This window comes from Corella eumyota, chromosome 2, assembly GCF_963082875.1.
Source record: "Corella eumyota chromosome 2, kaCorEumy4.1, whole genome shotgun sequence".
NCBI classification, from domain to species: Eukaryota; Metazoa; Chordata; class Ascidiacea; order Phlebobranchia; family Corellidae; genus Corella; species Corella eumyota.
The window spans coordinates 10,328,494-10,352,041 of NC_137491.1; the positions used below are offsets into that span (position 1 = coordinate 10,328,494).

General features: G+C 30.6%; 4 protein-coding genes across 5 annotated transcripts; 2 read left to right on the forward strand and 2 right to left on the reverse strand.

The window, feature by feature from the left end:
* Positions 1-3: 3 nt before the first annotated feature.
* Positions 4-2,912, reverse strand: LOC145742367 (cytochrome P450 4A14-like). The gene is made up of 11 exons (XM_082560148.1): positions 2,727-2,912; positions 2,162-2,306; positions 1,950-2,082; positions 1,712-1,870; positions 1,419-1,578; positions 1,199-1,336; positions 982-1,069; positions 819-918; positions 530-725; positions 318-400; positions 4-187 (listed from the first exon to the last, which is right to left on the reverse strand). The coding sequence occupies exons 1-11, from the start codon at positions 2,910-2,912 to the stop codon at positions 4-6; spliced, it is 1,572 nt and encodes a 523-aa protein (XP_082416274.1).
* An 872-nt stretch (positions 2,913-3,784) lies between these two features.
* Positions 3,785-12,292, forward strand: LOC145743452 (RAC-alpha serine/threonine-protein kinase-like). Of its 2 annotated transcripts, XM_082561414.1 has the most exons (14): positions 3,785-3,889; positions 4,064-4,189; positions 4,374-4,491; positions 4,968-5,073; positions 5,731-5,772; positions 6,585-6,716; positions 8,520-8,585; positions 8,890-8,958; positions 9,186-9,308; positions 9,591-9,719; positions 10,147-10,361; positions 10,441-10,528; positions 10,609-10,711; positions 10,794-12,292. In XM_082561414.1, exons 1-14 carry the CDS (start codon positions 3,841-3,843, stop codon positions 10,871-10,873), a joined length of 1,446 nt encoding a protein of 481 aa, XP_082417540.1. In that variant the 5' UTR covers positions 3,785-3,840; the 3' UTR covers positions 10,874-12,292. The 2 variants fall into 2 exon arrangements, with proteins under 2 accessions (XP_082417540.1, XP_082417541.1); XM_082561415.1 differs by lacking the exon at positions 5,731-5,772.
* A 1,562-nt stretch (positions 12,293-13,854) lies between these two features.
* LOC145744159 (uncharacterized) lies at positions 13,855-20,585 on the forward strand. Its single transcript, XM_082562278.1, has 7 exons — positions 13,855-14,215; positions 16,332-16,403; positions 16,787-17,790; positions 18,030-18,230; positions 18,367-18,558; positions 18,674-18,956; positions 19,063-20,585. Exons 2-7 carry the CDS (start codon positions 16,396-16,398, stop codon positions 19,466-19,468), a joined length of 2,094 nt encoding a protein of 697 aa, XP_082418404.1. The 5' UTR covers positions 13,855-14,215; positions 16,332-16,395; the 3' UTR covers positions 19,469-20,585.
* A 430-nt stretch (positions 20,586-21,015) lies between these two features.
* On the reverse strand, positions 21,016-22,932 carry LOC145743329 (glutathione S-transferase D7-like). The gene is made up of 4 exons (XM_082561265.1): positions 22,317-22,932; positions 21,772-21,916; positions 21,495-21,630; positions 21,016-21,397 (listed from the first exon to the last, which is right to left on the reverse strand). Exons 1-4 carry the CDS (start codon positions 22,517-22,519, stop codon positions 21,198-21,200), a joined length of 684 nt encoding a protein of 227 aa, XP_082417391.1. The 5' UTR covers positions 22,520-22,932; the 3' UTR covers positions 21,016-21,197.
* Between the last annotated feature and the right edge of the window lie 616 nt (positions 22,933-23,548).

The following is a 23,548-nucleotide window of genomic DNA, read 5'->3' on the forward strand; positions in this document are numbered from 1 at the left end:
ACTTTAGATCTTGTTTTTATTTAAATCTTGAATTTTAATATGGATTCCGTTACCACTCTGCAAAGTGATTCGTTGGGCAACGTGAGGAACTGGGGTCTCGTCGTCCAAATACAGTCGATATCTTCTCAACGTTTGAGCAATCACTACTTTTATTTCGTTCATTGCAAAATTCTGCCCAATGCAATTTCTACAAAACCTACCTTTTTAAATGTAACTCGATAGACTACATACAAAGAGTCTTGTTTGATTTAAAGTTATAAAACACAAGGGTATTTAGAATCTTTAGCTTATAGGTTGCTTTAACAATTATCACATACCTGCCTCCTGCAGAAAATGGTAGATAAGCATGTGGCGATCTTTTATTGGAATTTTCCGGCGTAAATCGTAGTGGATCAAACGACTGAAAATAAACACAAACATTTGCACGTTAAGTTAAAATGGCTGATAGAAAAAAACCTATAAGGCTGAACACAGTCAGTTTATAAGTAGCCTGTAGGTTTATATAAAAAGGCTGTTTGACGTCATTTACCTCTGGATCTTTCCAAACATGTCGGTTGTGGTGCAGCATATAGATATGTACAGTTACGTTAGTATCCTTTGGAATGGTCGTGTCTAAAGTCTTGTTGTAAGTGCTGCGGATATTTAGAGGAGCTTCTAACTTTCTTGAAATGGAAAACACCGGTGGGTACAAGCGCATACTTTCTTTTAAAAAGTACGTCAGATAAGTAAATTTTCCGAGGTCTTTCCTGTAAAATAGTAAGAAAATGTTGAAGTACATAAATATGTAAATAATAAAACTAGTCGTTAAAAAATACCATTCAACGTTTTCTTTTTTTCCCACAATTTCACGAACTTCTTCCCGGCATTTTTCTTGAAATTCTGGATATTTTGCCAGGTTGTATAACGCCCAAGACACTCCTAAAAGTATTTAAATTTTAAATGCATATTATACAAACACTATTTATTGTGTCAGGTACGTACCACTTGCTGTTGTATCGTGTCCTTCAAAAAGAAATGTGTCGACCTCATCTCGTATTTCTGCGTCAGTTAAACCTATACCATCGTCGCCCTTAAAAGTCAAACAACGTGATTTACGATGATTAAGTATTTGATTTTAAACAATCATTAACTAAATGCACTAAAATGTTGGCGTTACAGCTTATTACATATGATGTAATATGTCACAAGCATTACATACCTTTGTTTGCAACAATATATCAAGAAAGTCTAGGGACCTTTTTCCTTTAGTTACAAATGCATATTCTTTCTCATCATTTTTAGCTGTCGGTGCCAAACTACTTTGTTCTTGCATTGAAAGTCTTCTTTTAGATATGATCTTTAAATACCAAGTTGTTTAAAAGTTAAGTTATCGGGAATGATTCGTTGCTTTATTTCTGCAACAAAGCTTACAAGCTTACCTTTTCAGTATACTTATGCAGCCAATTCACACATTTGAAGAACTCTTTACCGTTGGAACTTAATTTGTAAACCCAATCTATCAAATAAAACGGATTTCTGATTCTTTTTTCGATTAACATTTGCGCATCATGAACAGCTTTTATATACGGGTGACTGCCTCTGCAAATCCGAAATATTTATTTATAAATTGCAAAGTTTAAACAATTAATACTGCAAAAATGAATACATTTCAGTAACCATAAATACTGTTTAGGTTAAGTCTAATGCCGTTAAAAGTGTTTAAATTTCCTACTTCACATTTTGGGCGTTTAAATCTGACGACATTGCGCACTTTAGCATTGTATCAAGTGTAAGAAGGTTGACAAATTCAGTTATTTCGATTGGCCTGTCTTTGATCTTATTCCAGTTGTCCAACATAATTTTAACATCGTCATTGAATATTTCAGTATATCTGTAATAAATAAAATGTGAATTTCTTTTGTCTTTAGTTTATAGTGAATGGGCCAAACAAAGTCTATTTTGATGCTCACGATTTCAGAATGCTAAAATGAAAAGCTGGTGTCAACAATCTTCTATTTCGGAACCACTTTTTACCGTTGCTTATAAGAAGCCCGTCTCCTAACCATGGTTTCAGTAACCCATAAAGTATTGGATTTTTTGGAGCTTAAAAGTAAAACCAAAATAAGCAAAATAAAAACATTGAAAAAGAAAATGAAGAATCTAAAAGTGAATATTATATTACCTCCACTGTTAAGTAGGGCACCAACACTGTCAGGGTGATAAACCTGCAAAGAAGATGCAAAGGGCGTTCTTCTAAAAGCAAACATAGTTGGATATTCCAATGTTAACTCAGCTCTTTTGCGAAATCCTTCTTCGCCATAAGGCAACTACAACAACAAAATTCTATAAGAGGCTATAGTTAACATTGTACTATTTTAATTACTAATGTGTTTGATGTTTAAAAACGTACCCACACTTTTTTAGCATTACTTATATAATATACTTAGACCGGCAGCGTGGTGTAGTAATAAGAACTCTTGCTACACCACACGTGAGGTCGTGGGTTCAATCCCCACTGATCTCATGCTGTAGCGCCCTTGAGTAAGGCGCTATAAACGGTATGAACTCCTGCTGAGCCAGCACTTAATCAGTAGCATAATTGCCGGGCAATTATAGTCTCTGTAATATCCCAAACTGTCACAGGCAACTCGAGACTGGGTCGGAGTAACTTATGTTACTCTATGTTTAAGTCGCGCATTCGACTTTTCCACATCGAGGATAAAGATATATACAAAAAAAATACTTGCCGTTACTTGATGTCCATAAAACCAATGTTTTGGAGGTGACCCTGCAATCTTATCTATTGTTAAAGAATGGTTTCTACTATTTAGAACTGGTTTTACGATTGCTATCAGCACGTATGCAATTGCAATTAGGCATACTATATCTAAGGCCAACGTCGAAAATATAATTCCACTTCCACTAACTATCATTTGTTTAAACATACTAGAAAACATGCTTTTGCAGCCTTAATAAACCAAGTATGTGTATAAGCTATGCCAAGCTGTTAATTATGCATTCAACCTTTGTATTGTGAGTGACGTCAACCGGTTAATTTACAGTGTTTACTAAAGATTGAGTGATTTACAGATACACTTTACAGCAACAATATTGTAGACTTAGCAGTTTAAGTTAATATTTACGCACAGTGATTTAAGTCACTATAGTGCACATCCTCACTGGATTACTTGTTCTGGTTTTAAAATTTGTTGTTTCATTCTTTAGTAAACCACTACATCTTAAAATAGCAGTTTGTCAAAATTTTTATTAAACATTTTTTAAATATTTTGTTATTTATTAGCATGGTATTGCTTAGAAAATTAGCGGCAATAGTATATGATATATTATTAGCGGTAATTTAGCAACAATAGTTACAACTTCTATGTTGAACACTTTATAGTTATATTTCCTGCGTAAGTCATTACGGAGAAACCAGAAACAAAATTGTTCGTAAACTAAGAATGCAAGTTTAGAGTACAAACAAACTTTGGTTTATGTTTATTTAATGACAGTTCTCTAAACTCTGGTTATACTTTCGTTTTAAAATGTTTGGCAATAACTATCAGCATCCTAAAAAACAAAACGCCTAATAACTTGAAGAGTTTGGCTGTTTGGGAAGGGCTTTAGTTAAATCCTTTAAATAACCCTGAAGACTGAAAGAAAAGTCGCGTTTTTAACAATTAATTGATATTTAAAATCTTGACAGAATTTTTTGTGGAGAAGTTTAAACATCAGTCTGTTAGTTGGATGTTTTGTTAATTGTTTTTTTTGAATTATTTTAAATAATTTTGTGTTAATGTGTTGCAGAATAGAATAAATTTGAACAACAAATCAAGAAATTTATAATATATAATTTTTAAAATGGCTCTGGAACCTCCAGTGGTTAAGGAAGGCTGGTTAATGAAAAGAGGTAACATCTAATAAAATTAAATTTCACATTTCGTCTTTTTACCTGAATTTCCTCGATTTATGAAAAATTATCAGATTATATATATTTATGGACAAAAGACACACTCTTATAGACAAAAGACCAACATTTAAAAAGATTAAATTTTTTCTTGTAACTAAAAGGTATTTTTGACAGGTGAATATATTAGAAACTGGCGTAGAAGATATTTTGTTTTAAAGAAAGATGGAGCCTTTTTGGGTTACAAAGAAAAGCCAAGTCCGGACAATCATCAAGAACCTTTAAATAACTTCAGCGTTTTTAGTAAATTTTTCTTCTAATTTTAACAACTCTTATTTTACGTTAATATTGTATAAATATAGCATTTGTTTGTTATAAATATATAGGCTTATTTTGGCCTTCTATTTTGTTCTTAATTCAAAATGTTGATTTAAAATAAATATATAAATATTAAGTTTGCTAAAAATATTTTTAATTAAATTTTTAGAGTCTCAAATTATGAGAAAGGAACAACAAAGAGAAAATATATTTGTATTTGTTGTACGATGTTTGCAATGGACCACTATCATAGAGCGGACATTTACAGCAAACTCTCATGCAGATAGGTAACCAGAAATGTAAAATAATTTCACTTTAAAATGAAACTAATTGAATTGTACAACATTTTTATTGACTTTTATGATGTTATTATTATTTTATTATTAAGATTTCAAACAATTGTCATAATAAATACCAAGCCTATTTAATTTGTTTTGTTAACGTTAGACCGGCAGGTCTTCGATTATTTCTTATGACGTAGTTAACTTATAAGCATGCATGACTCATTCAGGTTGTGATTAAATTACACAGTATCATGAATACCTCGCATATTTGTTTTATGAGTAATTTTTATTCAAATTCTTTAGTTTGTTAATATGCAGAACAACTTTTTAAATATTAAAAAAACATTTGTTGTAAATGCAATTTGAATGAAATCACAATAAGATTGTTATAGATTTTTTTTTAGTATAATGATAATTTTAAAAAATTCCAAACTTAACTTTTTTTTTTCGATTTTATCGATTTTAATCTAAATTTTCAGAGAAGAATGGGTGAAGGCAATCGAGGGAGTAAGTGATGAATTAAATAACTCTCCAGAAGAGAAGAGCTCAAACAAGGAGGAGAACAAAAAGCCATCCAATAAAGTGGTTAGTTTTTAATTATTTTTTTTAGCTGGAACCAATTGTTTTGTTGGTTAAATATTGGTTGTAGCACATTTCTGCATCTTCACTTTTGGTTTTTTTCGTGTGTGTTTTAAGAAATTATTCATTTTGATTTTTCTTATTTTCATTAGTTTTAATTTAATTTGCATGTTGACTAACATCATTTTTTTATAAAGCATCGGAATAGTTTTTAAATATAGACTTGAAATGTTTTTTAGCATAAATTCAGTTTCAGTTGTGTTTATTTTTAAATTTTATATTTTAACTCTATTTTTGTAAACATAAGGTTAATATAATTTTAGTTGTTTTAAGATAAAATTTTTCTTTAAGTGTTGAAATGAATTTTGCTTAATACTTACATAAATTTTATTTTTAAAAATAATCTTTCTAAACTAGAATCAAAACTATTTGTGGAACTATATTTTTTGTTTTCTTTCATAGATTACTTTTGAATTTGCACAACGTTTAACATTTTTCAAATTTTTCATTATTTTTGTGCCAAAAAGATTTGCCTTTTTTAATTTTTTGTATATAGAAATTAATTTTTTAACAAGTTTTTTTTTACTATTTTATCTGTGTCTTATTAAATCTTCCTAATTTGTAAAAAAATTGAAAAAGTTAAACTCAAGTTCTTTTTAAAAGTCAAACGGAGAAAACTTTATTCTACCTGGAAGAAGTACTAAGGTAGGAGTAATAGTTTTGAGTGTTTGAGAATTTTAAATTTTTCTCTCTGACATTTGTTAATCCTGAAAAAGTGACTGTAAAATTTTGTCATATCCTTAATGATAAAGGAGTTTTTTCTTTTGTATGTTCTTTCTTATTAATTTGGTCTTGTCATTGGTATTTACACTATGCTAAAGATCAGCTTGAGCTATTTACTGTAGTATGTTTGTGTCATTTAAAAGCATTAATCTTATCTTTAACTAGATTCTTAAATAACGATTTTATAAATTCAATTATTCTTTTTTTGTTATTACATTTGACCACCTTTAGTGCATGTTTTGTGAATTTTTAAAATTACATGGGCTTATATAAATCACCAGTAATTTGTTCGGCTTTTTTATTAATCATTTTTTTATGTTATTTATATTTGTTTTAAAGTAACACCAGGATACTAAGTTTGTCTGCTGAAATGCTACTGGTGAAATAAATCCTATTTGTCAAAATATATACTTAAGCATGAAAAATTGTCTCTCAATTTTCTAAAAGTTCTAAACAAAAGTTTCTTGTAAAAATTGCATTTTATCGAATTATTTTTTAAATTATTGTTTGTGAAATTTAAAAATTTATACCATTTAATTTTGCATGCAAAATAATGACAAATTAAAAATTAAATTTTATATTAAAATTGAAGTTCTTTTTACGTTAGTTTGCTTCGCATGAAAGCCCAAATTAAAAATTACCAATTAAATAATTTTTTTGCATAGTTTTAACTTATGTAACAGAAAATATAAAAAAAAACTTGCCGTGATCTGACATTGTTTTTCTATTTTTAGACTCTTTCAGACTTTGAGTTTTTAGAGGTTTTGGGAAAAGGAACGTTTGGTAAAGTTATTTTGGTAAAAGAGAAAAAAACAGAAGAATTTCATGCAATGAAAATATTAAAGAAAGAGGTCATAGTAGCAAAGGTAAAATATAATCACATAATAAATTAATTTTTTTTTTTTGAAAAGCAAAAATTTAATAATTTATTTCTTGAATATAAAACATAAAATGTCAAACCTATTAGCAATATTTAAAAACGGGATCACTATATTCAAATTACTCTGTTCAAAGATGTAATATATGCTCTTTCCAATACACTTTAATATGTGGTAAATTATATACGGTAGGGATTTGAATATTTTGTTTGAAGTTGTTTTCTTATAATATGAGACATCCTGTTTTGTGGTGTAATAGTTATCCGCTTACTTGCTATTCTATTTAAATAACCGAAAGACCAGCTAGGGGTACACATTTTGGTTTAACAAATTACAAAACATGTAGCTTTTGCACTTAATAAAAGAAAAAAATTTTACTAAGTTTTTATAAAATGGCACTTGAAAAAAATGTGACTTTTTTTATAAAATGTTATTTTCTGTAAAAAAACATGTTTTTATTCCTTTTAAAATACAAATGTTGTTGTATTTTTTGTTTTTATTAAAAACACAATTCAGGGTAAATGTCACTACAGTGGGCTATAAATAGATTCATATCTTTATATTGTTTGGCTGGAAATCATACTACCATGTGTGTGGTTATGGAAAACAACACGTTTTCCCAGTTTTGTTTTTCTTGTTATTTTCAGGCTCTTAGGCCAATAACAGTCTACTCGAAAGGTCAATGAACTCTTATTTGTGATGTCTAGACTGAGCCCTAATATTTTAACTGAGCCTGTTTATTTTATTTCATGTGAAATTGATATATTTAATGTAGGGTGTATACGTTAGGACTTGTTTTTTAAATTTATTTGGTTAGGCTTGGTTAATCAATTTTTATAAGAAGTTTGTTTTTTTGGTGGTTTTATGTAATAAATTTAATAAAATTGTTTTATAATAGTCTATAAAAAGTCATATAAATATGTTGATAACACTTCTATTTTTAAAGAGGTACTTTTGTAGTTTTTATTATTCAAAATATTGAACTTAACAAAACTATACGCACTAATTTAAAAGCCAATTTGTTGTTGTCCATTAACTTGATTTGTTAACATGCCATTTTATTTAATATAATCACAAACTAATGATTTCGAAAATTAAAATGCGCATATCGAGTATTATTACACAACAAAACTGTCAAAAACAATTCATTAATGAAATTAATCGATTATTCATTGTTGTATTGATATTTCTATCTTTAGGTTTATATTAATTTAATATCAAAACTGATAGTAAAAAATTAGCCTTAACAACATATTGAATATTTAAATTAAATGTGTTGCATATTAATACTAGAGTTTAATGGTGTTGATTTGTTTCTTTTTATGATTGGATGTTTGTTATTAATAAATGTGATTCAGTTGATGTGGTTTATGTTTCCTGTTAGCACATTAGGTTGAATTAAGTCTCAATTGCAGGAATACATCATTATTTCCGGCATTACTTCTCCTAAGTTAGGTATATAACTAACCTAGACTTATTTTTTTTTTAAATTCCTAAGTGATGTGACTGTTTTTTATGTTTTGCTACGTATTAATTTCTGTGTAAAGATTTATGTGTTTTTTATTTTTGGGCTTTTGGGATTTACTGTATCTTGTTTCATATGTGTTTATTTTAAATTAAAAAAAGGAAACAGATTCTACAAAACAATATTAGTTTTTCAATTTTTTTATTGATCTTCTAATCAATTTATGATAATGTTTTTCTGTTTTCCTATATCCGGACAAATATTGAGGTTTCTTTATTTTTAGCTTCTTTTTTTATTTTTTTCAATTGTTTGCTTGCTTTTTTTAGGACGAAGTCACGCACACCCTCACTGAAAATCGTGTTCTTCAGCAGACAAGGCACCCATTTTTAACGGTAAGTGTTTGAACAATTTTGTATGCAAATTCTTGAAGTAATTCTATTAAATTTATACACACAAGATAAGAGGGATCAATAACTAAACGAAACTGTCTGCAATTATTAAAAACCAATATATTAATGATATAGGTATTTTTAACAACTTACATCATATGTAAATTCCTTTGCATATAAATATTTAATATTGTTTAGTAGCTTCTTTACACAATGGTTTTAACTATTATTAAATAAGTGATATTATAAAAATATTTTCCTTAAACAGTAGTTTGCCAAACAGTTAATATCCTTATTTTATTTTTAGTCACTCAAGTATTCTTTTCAAACAAGCGACTATCTTTGTTTTGTGATGGAATATGTAAATGGAGGAGAGGTACATTTGTTTGTTTTATTTTTAAAAGCAATGGATCTTAGATAACAAGCTGATAAAATTATTTTATTAGTTATAAAAGAATAATAAAATAAATACCAAAACTGAACAAGTTTCTGTTAATGTTTTTATAGAATATTGTTTTAACATAAGTAAGTTAAACTTTTTATCACAGTTCTAATGTAACAGTTTTCCAAGAAAAAATTTTTACAAACTTTTTTGTTTTTCAGATTTTTTTCCACTTATCCCGGGACAGGGTATTTCCCGAGGATCGCGCCAGGTTTTACGGAGCTGAGATAATTCAAGCGTTGGATTATTTGCATCAACAGGAAGTTATTTACAGAGATTTAAAGGTGAAATCGCTTGATCTTGTATTTTTTCAGCAAAACAGCGGATTAAAATAGATCCGCTGTTGTTTTTGTGCAAATATTTTAAATGTTTTTTTGGTAACAAAAAAGAAAAAACAGTTTGCGTGAAAATATGGTTTTTAATCAAAAAAAAGGGGAAAACATTTTGTTTAATGTAAAAAGGGGAAAAAAAAAAATAAACAAAACAAGACTAAAATTTTTCTAAAACATTTTTATACTTAAATTTTATAACATTTTGTTTGTGGTTTAACCATGTTATATTTTTAGCTTGAAAATTTACTTCTCGACAGTGAAGGTCACATAAAAATCACTGATTTTGGTTTATGTAAAGAAGCAATCAGATATGGAACAACTACAAAAACTTTTTGTGGAACTCCTGAATATTTAGCCCCTGAAGTAAATAAATTTATTTGTTATACATTTTCTGACTAATTTTTATATGTTATTTTAAGTTAGTTGTTATTAATTATATTGTGTTGTTATATTTTTTGTTAATTAGATGCAAGTACTTTATAAATTTAAAATTAATTCTTAGTGCAATATAAATAACTTTTCACAAGGATAACACAAATATTTTTAGTACAAATGACAAGTTTAAAATATTTTAAAATTTTACTAAATTAAAATTCAGTTGTTTGTTTTTTTATTATTAGACTTATTTCTTAAGATAACTTCTACTTTAAGTATAAAAATATTTAGCTTTTTGTCTCTCATTATAATACTTGACTAAGAATTTTTATTAAAAGATAAGCAACAACTTAAAATAGAAGATTACCAAAAATATATATCCATATTTTTTAAATCTATTTGTATTAATTTAAAGGTGTTAGAAGACAATGATTATGGAAGGTCGGTGGACTGGTGGGGACTGGGGGTTGTTATGTATGAGATGATGTGTGGAAGATTACCCTTCTATAACAGGGACCACGATATTTTGTTCGAACTTATTTTAATGGACGAGCTGAAATTCCCGCAAGCACTTTCAAGGGAAGGCCGAAATCTGTTGTCTGGTCTCCTAAACAAAGATCCATTGAAAAGGTAAATATGGTTGTGATTTGATGTTAAGAAAATAATTGTTTAGCAATAATCTATAAATCTGTTTTTATTTGATCTTTAGACTAGGTAGTAGTCAGTCTGATGCAAAAGAAGTAATGGCCCACAAATTTTTCGCAAATATAGATTGGAATGATGTAATAAATAAGAGGGTAATTTGCTAATACATAAATTCAATAAAAAATTAAAAAAATAAATTCCTAATAACAAAAAATGGAAATTTTTTTTTTAGATTCCACCCCCTTTTAAGCCTCAAGTATCCTCCATAACTGACACGAGATATTTTGATAAAGAATTTACAGCTCAACCTGTCCAACTGACACCCCCTGATCAATGTAAGTTGATTATTTACTATGTTAACCTACTGACCTTTTTTAATAATATATCAACAAAGTTTCAAAATGCAATTTTTTTTAGCTCTCTCAATTGATGATGTAAATCGACCTCATTTTGAAGCGTTCTCTTACTCCTCTAGTGGTAGCCATTTACCGAGATAAACTATCATTTAATTTTCTTTTTTTTACAAATCAAATGTAAGCCGTTCGAAGCATCACATGGAATACTAAAACAGGGATGTTTTATATTTTTGGCCCTTATCCCATGCTCTATAAGTTTATAAGTTTATTCTGTGTCAGATGTGTTTATGGAGTGGAATTCAAGTTTTGAATATTTTAAAACTTTTTTGATATTCCTCTATTGCCATGACTATCTCACTGTATATACAACTCTTCTCTATCTATCCAAAATGCGATAGCGATGATATTTACCCCAATCTTTTGTTAAAAGAAAAAGACGGATTTGTTTTAAATTATTTACTTGAATTTCTGGGGGAAAATTATTTACTTGAAAAAATTTTTTGAAATATTTGAAATTTGAGATTGTTCATATCTATACCAAAGTTTTGGTGCTGCTTACACATTCTCGTATCAAAAACACACATCACCTCCATTTCTGAGGGAACATACTATTTGTGTGCATTGTTGTGCTTATCTTTTGTCTCAATGTCAACTAATCCAAATTTGGTGAGAAATATTTTTTTTCTAGGTCTTTCAACAAAATCGGCTAACGAACGTAATGATTAAATTACGTTAATATTTTTTGGAGTAACAGTGCGTTATAAAAATTTTCAAATTTAGTAGGGCCTAAGTTAGATGAATGCTCTTCAATGTAATTTTAATAATAGACTCTTGGACAGATATAGCTTATATTTGCTTTTTTTTAAATCCCTACTTAAATAACTGATTCGCATTTCAGCTATACCAGAAAAAGAAAAAAATGTAATTTTTTATCGTGCTCTTATATTCTGCGCTCTTTTGTTTTATTCTGTCTGTAGAATCTCCTTGATTTTTAATCGTCGTTGTTTTATTTATCCTTCTATTTATCTTTATCTGGTGTCGCAGCAGATCGCTTAATCGCTAACAAATATAAACCATATTATCTTATATCATTTCCAGCTGGGATTGGAACTTATTTTACTTGTGTATTTTATATTAAATTTGCGTTTTATGTCGTGACTAACCGTCCCAGTTTATTTTTATCAACAAACAATCATTTTGCTCGCTATGCTTTTTAAAGCGAAAAAAAATGCGGCCGCGAGTGGGCGCGCGTGTTCTCCTTTTTTGTCTTGTATTTTTTCTTGCTTAGTTACTCAAAAGCGCTATTGTATAAGCACTTACTGAATCGGTGTTTTTGAATACTGTTTATAGTAGAAAAATCGTTCATTTGTGCGCCCTTATAATGTAAAGTATTTTGTGTTATTTTATTGTGCTTTTTTTGGTCGTAATTTTGTTAATTAACCACCAGCGAATCAATTTTTGAGTCCTAACGAAGAGTTGTCTTCCCCAAATATTAAGTTTTGTTTAATTGGGTGTACAACAAAATAAAATAAGTTAATAAACAAAATATATTTTTCTCTAGTTATCAGTTGTTTTTCAAAACATGGCTCTTACAAAAAATCAAGTTTAATTCAAAAAAGGATTATTTACAAAAAATTTTGTAAAGTTGTTTGAGTTGATTACTAGACAATCTAGATTTACAATTTATATTCCAATTTGTAAGCTTATGATAAAAGTTTTATACATTTGTAAATTTTATGTACTTTTAATTTAAAAAAATATCACTTGGGCCTAAATTTGTTTCCAAAAAATCGCCGACCCTAAATTACTGAGCATCTGGATAAAAATATTAAATATAAAAAAAAAACAGAACACGAAACGTTATGTACGGGCTGGAGAAAGCCTGTATACTGCACACAGGAAGGAAATAAAGGATAGGCATATACCACTTCATCATTTCCATGTCAGCTTCTGGCCCTGCATCTAACGCTTGTTTGTGTATCTATAGACTTATTTTACATTCTTTACATCCTTTTACCGGGAAAGTAGTTTTTGCGTCGCGTCGACCTATGCTGATTATGAGCACATGCACGCTGCAAACTAATTCTGCGCATCATAAACAAATTTCAACGAGAAATTAACGTGACGTTATTATTTGTCAGTTAAAATGTTATTCCTGATAGCTTCTAGGTTATTGTTTAAAAATTGCTGAATAAGCGATTACAAAATATTATTCTTTGAATTGTTAAGTTTTGTATTGTATTTGAGTTTTGTATGTTGATTGCACCACAGCTTGTCAGCGCCATAAGTTAAGGCTGCGTTTTATGTTAGGCTACGTATTTTATGTCGTATACTACGAAGGAACCGGGAAAGGCTTTAAACAGGAAAACCCCTGCAAATTTCCTGCATTATTAACCGGCACTACCTATACGTAGCATATTAAATAGAGGCAGTCAGAGGCGGAACTTAAATCGGAATAAAGGTCTCCGGTTTTGGTAATGTTTACAGAAACAAAAACACAAATGAAACGGAAATGTTTCAAGCAATTTAGATTTTTGCCTACATGTTTATTAGGTTAATAAGCAAATATCGAGAGTTTAGGTTTTAGAAATAGTTTTTTTTTTTTATACTTTTTATTAGGTTTTGGCAGAACCGCCTAGAAATAACTTTTAAATAGACTTATCAGTTTTTTTTTCATTATTGTATATAGATTTTTTTAGATTGTAAAACTAGCCTACTGTTTTTTTTTAGAATTTAGAAACAATAATAAAGTTTGCGCGCCATTTTGTTTTTGTATGGTTTTCAGTTATAATAATACATAATACCAATAGGGTTACTTTTAAATGTCATTTTTTGTTTCCTAAAGTTATTTCCTTTTTTATATTTATTATATTAAATTTACACTTATTTAAATAATAATGTATTTAATTCGGTTTATACTAAAATAATCAATTGTCCAATCTAAATTGAAAAATAAATTAAACCTGGCGTTTGGATTTGCAATGAAAGTTGTTTTTAGGTATTTCGGTGTAAGACCTAATAAAATAATGTTAGATCACGACTTGTTCCTGTAGCAAGGATTATCGACCAGCTTTGTATACGCATGTGCATGCTGGATTATTAGCCCGCAACCCCTTTTTCATGTCACGCAGTCGCTCAGTAGCGAAATGCAAAGTTGAAAACATGCGATTTTTACGCGATAGAGTCTAATTCAGATCAGTAATACTTCTGCAAAGGGTTAGGCCAAAAATCTTCAACTTTATGCATGTGTTGTATAGAGCGTTAACCTTTTCTATATTTCTATAGCAAAAACGTGTGTTGTCTCCCATCAAGTGACGTCATTTAGTTTTGAAAAGTAGGAAACAAAGTGAGTGGTTAGTGTCATAACATTTTCCGCATCGGACATCAGCCAGGAAAGAACTAAAGCATTTCCTCTCAGAATCTATCTTTAGTTGGATATTTGCGAATAAGAAACGATTTCTTAATTTATTGAGCATCGAAAAGGTAAATAAAAAAAATACTTATTTATTTTATTTTTTTCATTAAAGACTTATTTATTAAATAAATTAATTAGGAAATATACCAAATAACAAATTAAAGGATCTTTTTAAAATTATAATAAACTTTATTGTATGTTATTGATAAGGGCAATGTATATTTTTTAGGCAAAAGGGCTTCGACATTTTAAATAAAAACAAGTTATATATATTTATAAACGATGTTTTCATTAAATGTTTTAAAATTTAATAAACGTGCAGTTACTATCGACATTTTCTACACGACTTAATTAATTAGTTTTGAATTAAATAAAAAAGGGTTTGTGTCGATATTCAACAAACATGAACTTAAATAGTTTAACTATACGTATACGTATATTTAAATTACTTAAACTTTAAATTTGAATATGTAGTAAATAAAAAATGTATTGTATGGAATAATATAGCCATGCGGTCGCCTACAATTAACTAAGTCACGTGGCTAAGTCTGATGTCCTTTTGTTAGTTAGTTATAGGGGCCCGGCGTGTAGATGGTATATACTGGGCTGTAGTGTAGGATGATGGATAGAAATATGATATTTCCGCTGCAAAGCTAACATCAATGACGGTTTTATATCGGCCCATGCAAAATTATTAAAAAAAATTATTATATGGCATGATAGAAAAACAATATCATAAATACTAAAAAAATTTTGGTAAAAATCCATAGCGAAATAGATTTTTTATAAGAAATTAATAAAGGTCTTTTATGTAAACATTAAATCACTGCGAAGATAACTTTTAAACGTTGTCTAAGCCCGGAAAAATTGATCCTGCAAATTGTTTCCACATACCGCATAAAGTCTTCCTTAAACTCTAATTGAGATTACGTTGAACAGGAGACGATACAAACTATGCAGTTTCTTGTTAAGGAAATCCCACTTTTCCTATTTAAATGCACTCTGCAAATGGCATAGTAAACAATCACGGTTGTTTACATTTTGAAGGACTACCTAACGTTTGTAGTATTTCAGCGGATGCGCTAATAAATTCAAAATATTTTGATCATCTCTATAGACATTAAACAAAAAAATTTTCCTCGAATTTATGCCGGTATTTGGGATGCTTTAAATAAAAAAAAATATTTCATGAAATGATTTGCTTTACAATTTATAGTTGTTTCGTGTTTTGTGGTTTACAGTGAGATGTATGAGTTAAAATACAGGGAACCGAGTAACGTTTTCCACATCTACGAATATATGAGTGTGTTTGCGCAATTCTCGATACATTTAATTCTAGTTTGTTGTGTCGTGAATCAACACAATGAACTGGTGACTATGTTTTCTGTGAATAATATATACTATATTGCTTCCTTTGAGTTGACAAAGTCTTTATTTAAACCAAACGAAACGACGAAATGTACATTTGACCCACTGGCTACAGTCGTTGTAACTGTATGGGTGCATTTTTAACTTTTTTTAGGACAAACTTTAAATTTGTAATTTCAGTAAACAATTTACATAAAAATGAGTACATCAACTTTTTTTAATATTTTTGTTATTGTCATATTTGGACGAAATAAAATTGTTTAAAATCGTTTTAAAGTTTTTCTAAATTATATCAATTCAGCGCTTCATGCTTTTACAGGCTCGCATGCAATGGCATTAAAAAAGCGCGCCATCAAAATTTCAATAAACAGCGCGTCGTGGAAAATATTTTGCTGGCATGATCATTTCGTGATGAATTATGCTTTTTCGAGTCTAGCATTTATGCATGCATCAAGCGCAGTAACAGCCTGCTCGCATCGTGGATACAGAATTACAGGATGTGACGTCATATCCTGAATAAGCTTGCGCACATCATCCAACCAACAGGCCCGCTTCTCCTATTGGTTTCTTGTTGAAAAACTAGCTTTGTTTTTATTTCTTTTATTCTCTTAGCGCGAGCTCAGTATTGCTGTGTTCCCATACTGTGCTTACACCGAGCACGATTCAAGCTATTACTATCGCGTTAATTTTTTTTACAAAATTCGTTGATTGACTTTTGCTGAAAAATTGAATTGAACCAAAAAATGGGCCACGTGTTACATATACCCTAGATTTAAATATATATGCTAAGTTTAATAACCTTTTTTTTAATTTTAGGTAGAACACAACATCCAAAAGTTTTTGTTCTAAAAATTTTGGGTCTAATTAAGACCCTGGAAATATGTTAAGGTAATTTTATGCTATTTAAAAATTTATACTAAACACTAAATATAAAAATTATTTTTTTATTGTGTTGCTTGCATTTAACTTAGTTTAAGCCATTTTTATAAACAACTTTTGTGCAGAACTTTATTCAAAATTTAATAACGTTGGTATTAAAAATTAATTAATTCCAAATTATGGGAAAATATGTCTGGATTAAACAAATTTTATGTAAACAAAATATTTAATCATAAATTTTTATATGGACACATGTCTGTTTCTTAAAATAGCATTTAAAACTGTGCCAAAACGTGCTATAAGAATATGTAGATTAAGTTGTAATACTATAGAACAATTTCTAACGCTTTTGTTAACTGTACCCTTTAAATTAAATTAAATTTTTTTTTTAGTTTTAATCAAGTTGCTGAAGACTTCTCGAAAAAAACGAGAGACAGTCCTTTAAGTGTCGCCATGAACGGGAGTTTAAAGCAAGAAAACTCGCCTGTTATACCCACAGATGTCAGCAGTACCGAGTTCGACTTGGCCCAGACTGATCAGGCCACGGACCTGAGTTACAACATGTACAGCGAAAAGCGAAATGAGAGTACAGAGTCTTTATTTAACAGCAACCCGGATCCGTATCTGGGATCGGTTGGAAGGAGTGTTGAACAGTCGTCAAACGGAAGCAACAACAGCCAAGAAAACTTTGACATTACCACACCGAAAGCGTCCTCATTTGTTCCCGTTTCTTCGGAAGTTCTTACAGATACGTCATCGTTCTCGGCGTTTTTAAATCGAAGCGACGGCAACGTGTTGTCTCCCAAAGGTTTATCAAATGGAAGTGGTACTCCTGTAGGTAACGCAGACAACAAAGTTCCATTCAGACCCGCATCATTGCCAACAGACGAGCGCCAACAACAAACTTCTTTTCGGTCAAACAGTGGTGAGCTTTACTCACCCTCAAACATGGGCTCAATACCCAATCGAAGTCCTCAAGAAGGTGCAGCAACAAGCATCCATCAGACGAGTAACGCCCCCTCGCCAGGTTCACCAAAGCCTAACCCTGCTATTTTATCTTCTCAATCCATTGATTACAACTCAAATGGCTCGGCCTTCAAGCCTCCAACCAATACTTATCAAAATCATGTTGGCAACAGGAACAATTATCCATACTTAAGCAGCAATATGCCATATTCACAAGCGCCATCAGCTAATCAGTTTGTCTCGGCCCACCACGGTTACCCACAAGACGCTGAGTACGAGGGTGGTTACCATGACAACAGAAGAAGGCCGACTCCTACGTCAATGCAAGGGGATCAGCATCACCGAAGTGGAACCAGCGGATATCCGAATATCATTGACAGTAATGGAGCAGTCGAGCCAGAGCAATCAAAACGAGTTATTGTACCAGCAGGTAAATTTATTGCAAATTAACTATGCGCCACATCCTGATGGCTAAGATAATAATATGTCATTACAATGGCGTATAGACCGCAAATAAACAAGGGTTTACCTTAGCGTGTTGGACAACTATTTGTAATATAAGCTTTACTATAAGCAACGTGTTGTCACGTGTAATATACTATGTATATACATAGGTTAGATAAACGCATCAGTAAAATTTTAAACAAATATAAACCCGGTAAATTTTAGATCCGATGGTATGGACGCACGAGCACGTACAGGAATGGGTTGAATGGACAATAGCTGAATATAACCTTGTTGGGGTGTCGGTGCATGCGTTTGCTGAACTCAATGGCAGGATGCTTTGCGCCATGACCAAAGAAGATTTCTTCAGAATTACCAATTCAAGAAATGCTGACGTGTTCATGAGTCATCTAAACTACTTGAGACGTAATAATAGATTGCTTTTTATGTTGAAATAGATAATAAATTAAAAGCATGTCAACTATTATTAATAAGGAGTTTGTCAATTAGTGCCTATGATAAATGAAATAATCAAATTTTATATTTAATTTTTTTAATTTAGGGCCAGGGCCTTTACCAAACTTGAGTTCAGATGATGTTGATAATGTTATTCCTGATGTTGGCGCTTACAGACATTCCACTGCAATAGCACAACCACGTGGTGGTTATACTGATCCCGTATATTCCGATGTAGGGCGCCACAGGGACGGGCACGTGCCTGCTAACTATATGGGCCACCCCATTGACGTTAAAGGTATAAACCAACATACACAGCCCTTTAATTAACTTTTTTTATTCCTATACTTGTTATATGAGCAATTCACTGTGTAATACCAAACGTGCATAAAACAATCTTTGTTATGTGTTAGGTTCATCAAGAATAACGTCAAGTATTAACAATGGACCTAGTGTGGATCCATACCAGTTATTCGGACCCACCAGTGCCAGACTTTCCAATCCTGGAAGTGGCCAAATTCAACTTTGGCAATTTCTTCTCGAACTTTTAAGCGATCCAACAAACGCTACTTGTATTACGTGGGAGGGAACTAACGGGGAGTTTAAAATGGTTGACCCCGATGACGTGGCAAGAAGATGGGGGGAACGCAAAAGCAAGCCTAATATGAACTATGATAAACTTAGCAGAGCTCTTAGGTAAACTTTTACACCTTTACATAAACTTTTTTTAAAAACCGTTACTAAATTGTATTTTTAGGCTGCTTATGTATTGAGTAAATGACTAACTTTTTTTATATTTTAGGTATTATTACGATAAGAGCATTATGACAAAGGTGCACGGAAAGCGGTATGCATACAAGTTTGATTTCCAAGGCCTGGCAGCTTCACTTCAGCCACAACCCGAACAATCATCCTATGCATTCAGTCACGACTTTAAGCATCCAGTTTATAGACCCGATATGCATTTCACACCTGGAGCTGCCCACTCTTACCCGCAAATTACTCACCCAGGGACAGTATATTCCCACCAGCCAAAGCATTCTTACATTCCGTCTCCACCGACAAGATCTCCGTCATACGCGGGACATCCTGGCAATGTCGGAGGCCAGTACCCTTGGCACCCGGAAATCTCCGGGTACCCTCCGGTTCCCACTATACCGTCCCCGCATTCCAATCAGCCCCTCCCCCCAACTTCTTTCTACAACTAAGTTAAAACGTTTTGTTTGTTTAACTTCTCGATAAAGTTCAAGTTTATACATGTCACTAAATTGATTGTTGCAAAAATCGCGAACAAGTACTGACGTGTCTGTCAAACTCGACTTTTATTTTTGAGAGACAGTGTTTAAAACCCTTTGTTTTTCTATGCCTGTGAAAGTTTTTTTTCCTAATGGGCTTATATACGAGACAAAATTTGTTATCAGCCAATTGAAAACTCGTTACCACTCTTTTGCGGTTACTAAAAATGTAACAATTCATCAAGTTATTATCCAGGTGCTTTTTTATCAACTATAGGTGTCAAGTGTGCCTGCTGTTAAGTGTATACAGGCGTGCTTTTTTAGCTCTCTGTTTACTGTTTCTGCTTTTTTTTTACAAATCAATGTTTTAAGTATGGGTATTTTTGGTTTTAACTTAAATATTACAATCTTTAATTTTGCTTTTTTGATAGCTGGTTTTGCCTCCTTAATTGTGAAAGTTTGGATTTACAAATTATTATTATGCAACTCTTAATTTAATTGTGATGTTGTTTTAGGTTTGTAGGTTTTAACAACTTGTAGTTGCTAGAAATATCTATGGGCTAAAACAAATTTGTTAAATGACAATTTTACGTACTTTTATTGCGATATTTTTCCTTATGGTTTTGTTTTGTGTGGAAGTTTGAAATATAATTGTTTCTTTTATTTTTGTCTGGTGAAACTTTAAGTTTCGGAGTCACTGCTGCGTTTTTGGTTTTGTGTTTTACTGTTGATGCAATAAGTATATTAGTAATCTCAAAATCAAGTGCCACAAGACTTGTTTACATTTGCAGTATGACTATTAAGCTATAGAACATGTACTATTGGTGTTAATATGTTTATTGTAGTATTTGTTGATGGTGTTTTCTGGGATATTTATTTAAGCTTATTATATATCCAGATAACTTGGTACCGTGTAGCGCGTATTGTTTTAAAAACGACCTAATTTATGTCATTTGATAAACCATGGTTTTTAATAATGCCCCTTGTTGTTTAAATGTTTTTAGTTTTTACTGTGAAGTTGTTTTTCCAAAATAATTCAACTTTTACGTGCTGTAGTACGGCAGCTTAGAACGAAAATAAACGATTATAAAACAGCAATTTTTGTTTCATTCTAGCACAAGTACAAATAGTTTTAATACAAAATCACCGCAGGAAAGCAATAATATTTTGCATTCCAAAATTAACTGTTTCGTTTGTCATTAATTTGTAGCTAAAGGAAAGTAAACTTTTTTAAATACAATTTTATTGTCTCTTGTTTAAGTTGTTAGTTAGGCTTTGACAAGCATCTAGATTCGCAAAAGGCATAATTAATAGTTATTTAGACCGTATATAAAACACCGTTTGTAATAAAAACAAAGACGGTGTCAATGAGTATAGTTTACGCAAGTTTTAAACTGATATTTTGTCAAGTCTAACGTATTTGTACCTATATAATTATAACTACTACTTGGGATTTTGGAAGGGTGAGTTATAAATTTTAGGCTGTTTCGAGAACCTTAAAATTAATAACGTGAAACACCTTGTATATAATTGATTGTATTTTGTAAAAAAATTATTGCTAGTTTGGTAAATTATCTTTCAGTTACTAACAGTCAATTGAATGAAGTATTTGGTCAACTTGTATTATTAACTTAATGTTTACGTGCAACTAATTCTAAGTAAACAGCAAAAAAAGGTAGACTTCAGTGGAGTTGTATTTATATTACTTAGTGGTTTGCTTGGCCAAGGTCTCGGCAAGTTTTTCTTGAAAAAGCTTCACCCCATCTGCTTGGCCTTTTTCATTGCATTCTTTGTAGTAAGGCAGTGCATGCATGCATTTGATCCAGGCATTTATACTTGGGTAGTCACTTAAGTCAAACTTGTCAAATAAAAGATATTCGATAGTGGTTAAATCGAAAAAATCTAAAAAAAGGTTAGGTGTAAAAATACCCATACAATTTATCGCTTCATTTGACGGCAATCTAACTTTTTTGCCGATGTATTTGCAAACAATTGTTACCTGAAATTGACAAATTATCCCCACATGAGTATTTGTGTTTTGAGAGATTATTCTCCAAGTACTGAAGAGACTTTTCGACGTTGTCAATCTTATCCTTTTTGGGAAATTCCCCATGCGCTATAACACCAGCAGCGTTCTGGAAATATCAAATTAAATTATAATTACAACGTTCATAACAGCAAAAATGCAATACTGTACTTTAACGAAACTTTATCCTTTTCCAAGTCTTTAGAAATGACTCAAAGGTTATATGCGTTGTTAGTGTATTGATACTTACCAAATAAGCGACACTGTCTTCCCAGAAAGTTTCTCCCACGTAAAGTGCCATGTCAACTTTTACTCTCTCTTCAGGCGAAGACGGGTAGAGTGACTTCATTTTTCCACTTGCTTTTTTATTGCACAGGTAACATGCTATAGCGCGACTAATAATAAAAAAATATAACAGTTTAAAAAAATGTTGATATCTGGTAAACATAAAAATTAAAAAAACAATTTGGTTAATAAAGAAGTGTTGCTAGATTTTACTAATTATTCCCTATGAAAAAAGGCAACGCCTGTTAACCTTGTGACGATCGTCAAGTACAATAGATATATTGTGTGTTATATATTTGCACTACACATATTTTCAATATAAGGTAATCCTCTTGATATTTTAAAATAGGTTTGGCGTTAAAGCCAAATATTAACTTAATACGGAGATAATATTTTGGTTTAGGCACTAAGCCTAGAGATTTGCTCTGTTTTGTTATGTAAAGCTTTTTTTTGAATTTCCGTACGTACTTTAATATGAGCATTTTTCAGCGATTCATAAACTATAATTACCTTTCGTGCAATGCCATTTTTCCAACAGTCATCGCTGGAACTCTTCCTTTCGGGTTAATTTTCAAATACTTTTCGTCCTTTTGTTCCCCCTTAAATATATTAACATTTTCGATTTTAAAATCCAACTCCAACGCTTTCAAAACCATGAATACCGCTTTGCTTGGCGGGCTAATATAGAAGTGATAAAACTTGATGTCGCTCATATTGCCTATCTATGTCAGTAAAAAATAACAGCAAATAACTGTGTCTTTAACGGTAAAATAGAGAACTCTATAATTTGTATATCAAAAGCCTTTTAAATAGCTGAAACCTTAAAGCTCTCTTATAAACATTTTTAGTTGACTTAGTACTTAAAAGATGTTTTCGCATTTTTTTAAATTTTAACACTACTATCTTGCGTATTTTGTTAGATATTCTAACTTTTAGTAAAACATTAATCGTAAATATAACGGACGTGTACTGGACGCTTTAAATTAAAACAAATAACATCAACCATTGAAAGTCCAATACATTTTGATTAAGTGTATCAAGTTGTGTTTACACATCGTTGAGCAGTGTTTTCGCATGTCATATTCTGTAGCTAAATATTAATTCATTAAATCCAACTAAAAACACAATATTAATAACACGCTTTAATCCTATACAGACAAATAAAACTGGTAATATTTTAAAAACTGCCAACTCATACCTGTAAACGTAATCCTTATAAGGTTTTTGGTACATACAATTTTGCTTAAAATTTTGAACTTAAGTTTGTTCAGTAAAATTTTTGTTATAGTTGAGTGGGTATTACAGTAACTAGAAAACATTTAAAGTCTTATACCACATCTAAATTTGTAATACCTATTGTGCAAACAATATAAATTTGCAACAGACCATAGCCAGAACTCAAGTTTTTAAACAATCAACACAAATTTGTTTGTAAACAAAAATAGGCGTTTATGTCTCATATTGTTTTAAATTACATTTATCATATTGTTTTAATTTACTTAAAAAAATTTGCATACCTAACAATATTACTGATCTAATGTATAATTATTAGGACGTCATGATTTTTCATATTTATGCAGCAAAATATGTATTTTTTTAAATTTTTTAATTAGCATGACAGAAAACATTTTTCTTTATTGGTGTTGTGAAATTAATAAAAATTTATATTAGTTTTTACCCAAATATTATTTTTTTTAAATTTTTGTGTTGTCGATGTAATATTTTATATTAACACCGGTAAT

Excerpts from the sequence above, each read along its gene's own strand:
- LOC145742367 (XM_082560148.1), bottom strand. The coding sequence starts at position 2,912 with ATGATAGTTAGTGGAAGTGGAATTATATTTTCGACGTTGGCCTTAGAT. Across the intron at positions 2,083-2,161 it reads TGCCCTACTTAACAGTGGAG|CTCCAAAAAATCCAATACTT; the intron begins GTAATATAATAT and ends TTTACTTTTAAG. Across the intron at positions 1,871-1,949 it reads CATTTTAGCATTCTGAAATC|ATATACTGAAATATTCAATG; the intron begins GTGAGCATCAAA and ends TATTTATTACAG.
- LOC145743452 (XM_082561414.1), top strand. The coding sequence starts at position 3,841 with ATGGCTCTGGAACCTCCAGTGGTTAAGGAAGGCTGGTTAATGAAAAGA. Across the intron at positions 4,492-4,967 it reads GCAAACTCTCATGCAGATAG|AGAAGAATGGGTGAAGGCAA; the intron begins GTAACCAGAAAT and ends CTAAATTTTCAG. Across the intron at positions 9,309-9,590 it reads TTATTTACAGAGATTTAAAG|CTTGAAAATTTACTTCTCGA; the intron begins GTGAAATCGCTT and ends TTATATTTTTAG.
- LOC145744159 (XM_082562278.1), top strand. Across the intron at positions 18,231-18,366 it reads TCATCTAAACTACTTGAGAC|GGCCAGGGCCTTTACCAAAC; the intron begins GTAATAATAGAT and ends TTTTTAATTTAG. Across the intron at positions 18,957-19,062 it reads AAACTTAGCAGAGCTCTTAG|GTATTATTACGATAAGAGCA; the intron begins GTAAACTTTTAC and ends TTTATATTTTAG.
- LOC145743329 (XM_082561265.1), bottom strand. The coding sequence starts at position 22,519 with ATGAGCGACATCAAGTTTTATCACTTCTATATTAGCCCGCCAAGCAAA. Across the intron at positions 21,917-22,316 it reads AAAATGGCATTGCACGAAAG|TCGCGCTATAGCATGTTACC; the intron begins GTAATTATAGTT and ends TTTTATTATTAG. Across the intron at positions 21,631-21,771 it reads AAGACAGTGTCGCTTATTTG|AACGCTGCTGGTGTTATAGC; the intron begins GTAAGTATCAAT and ends TGATATTTCCAG.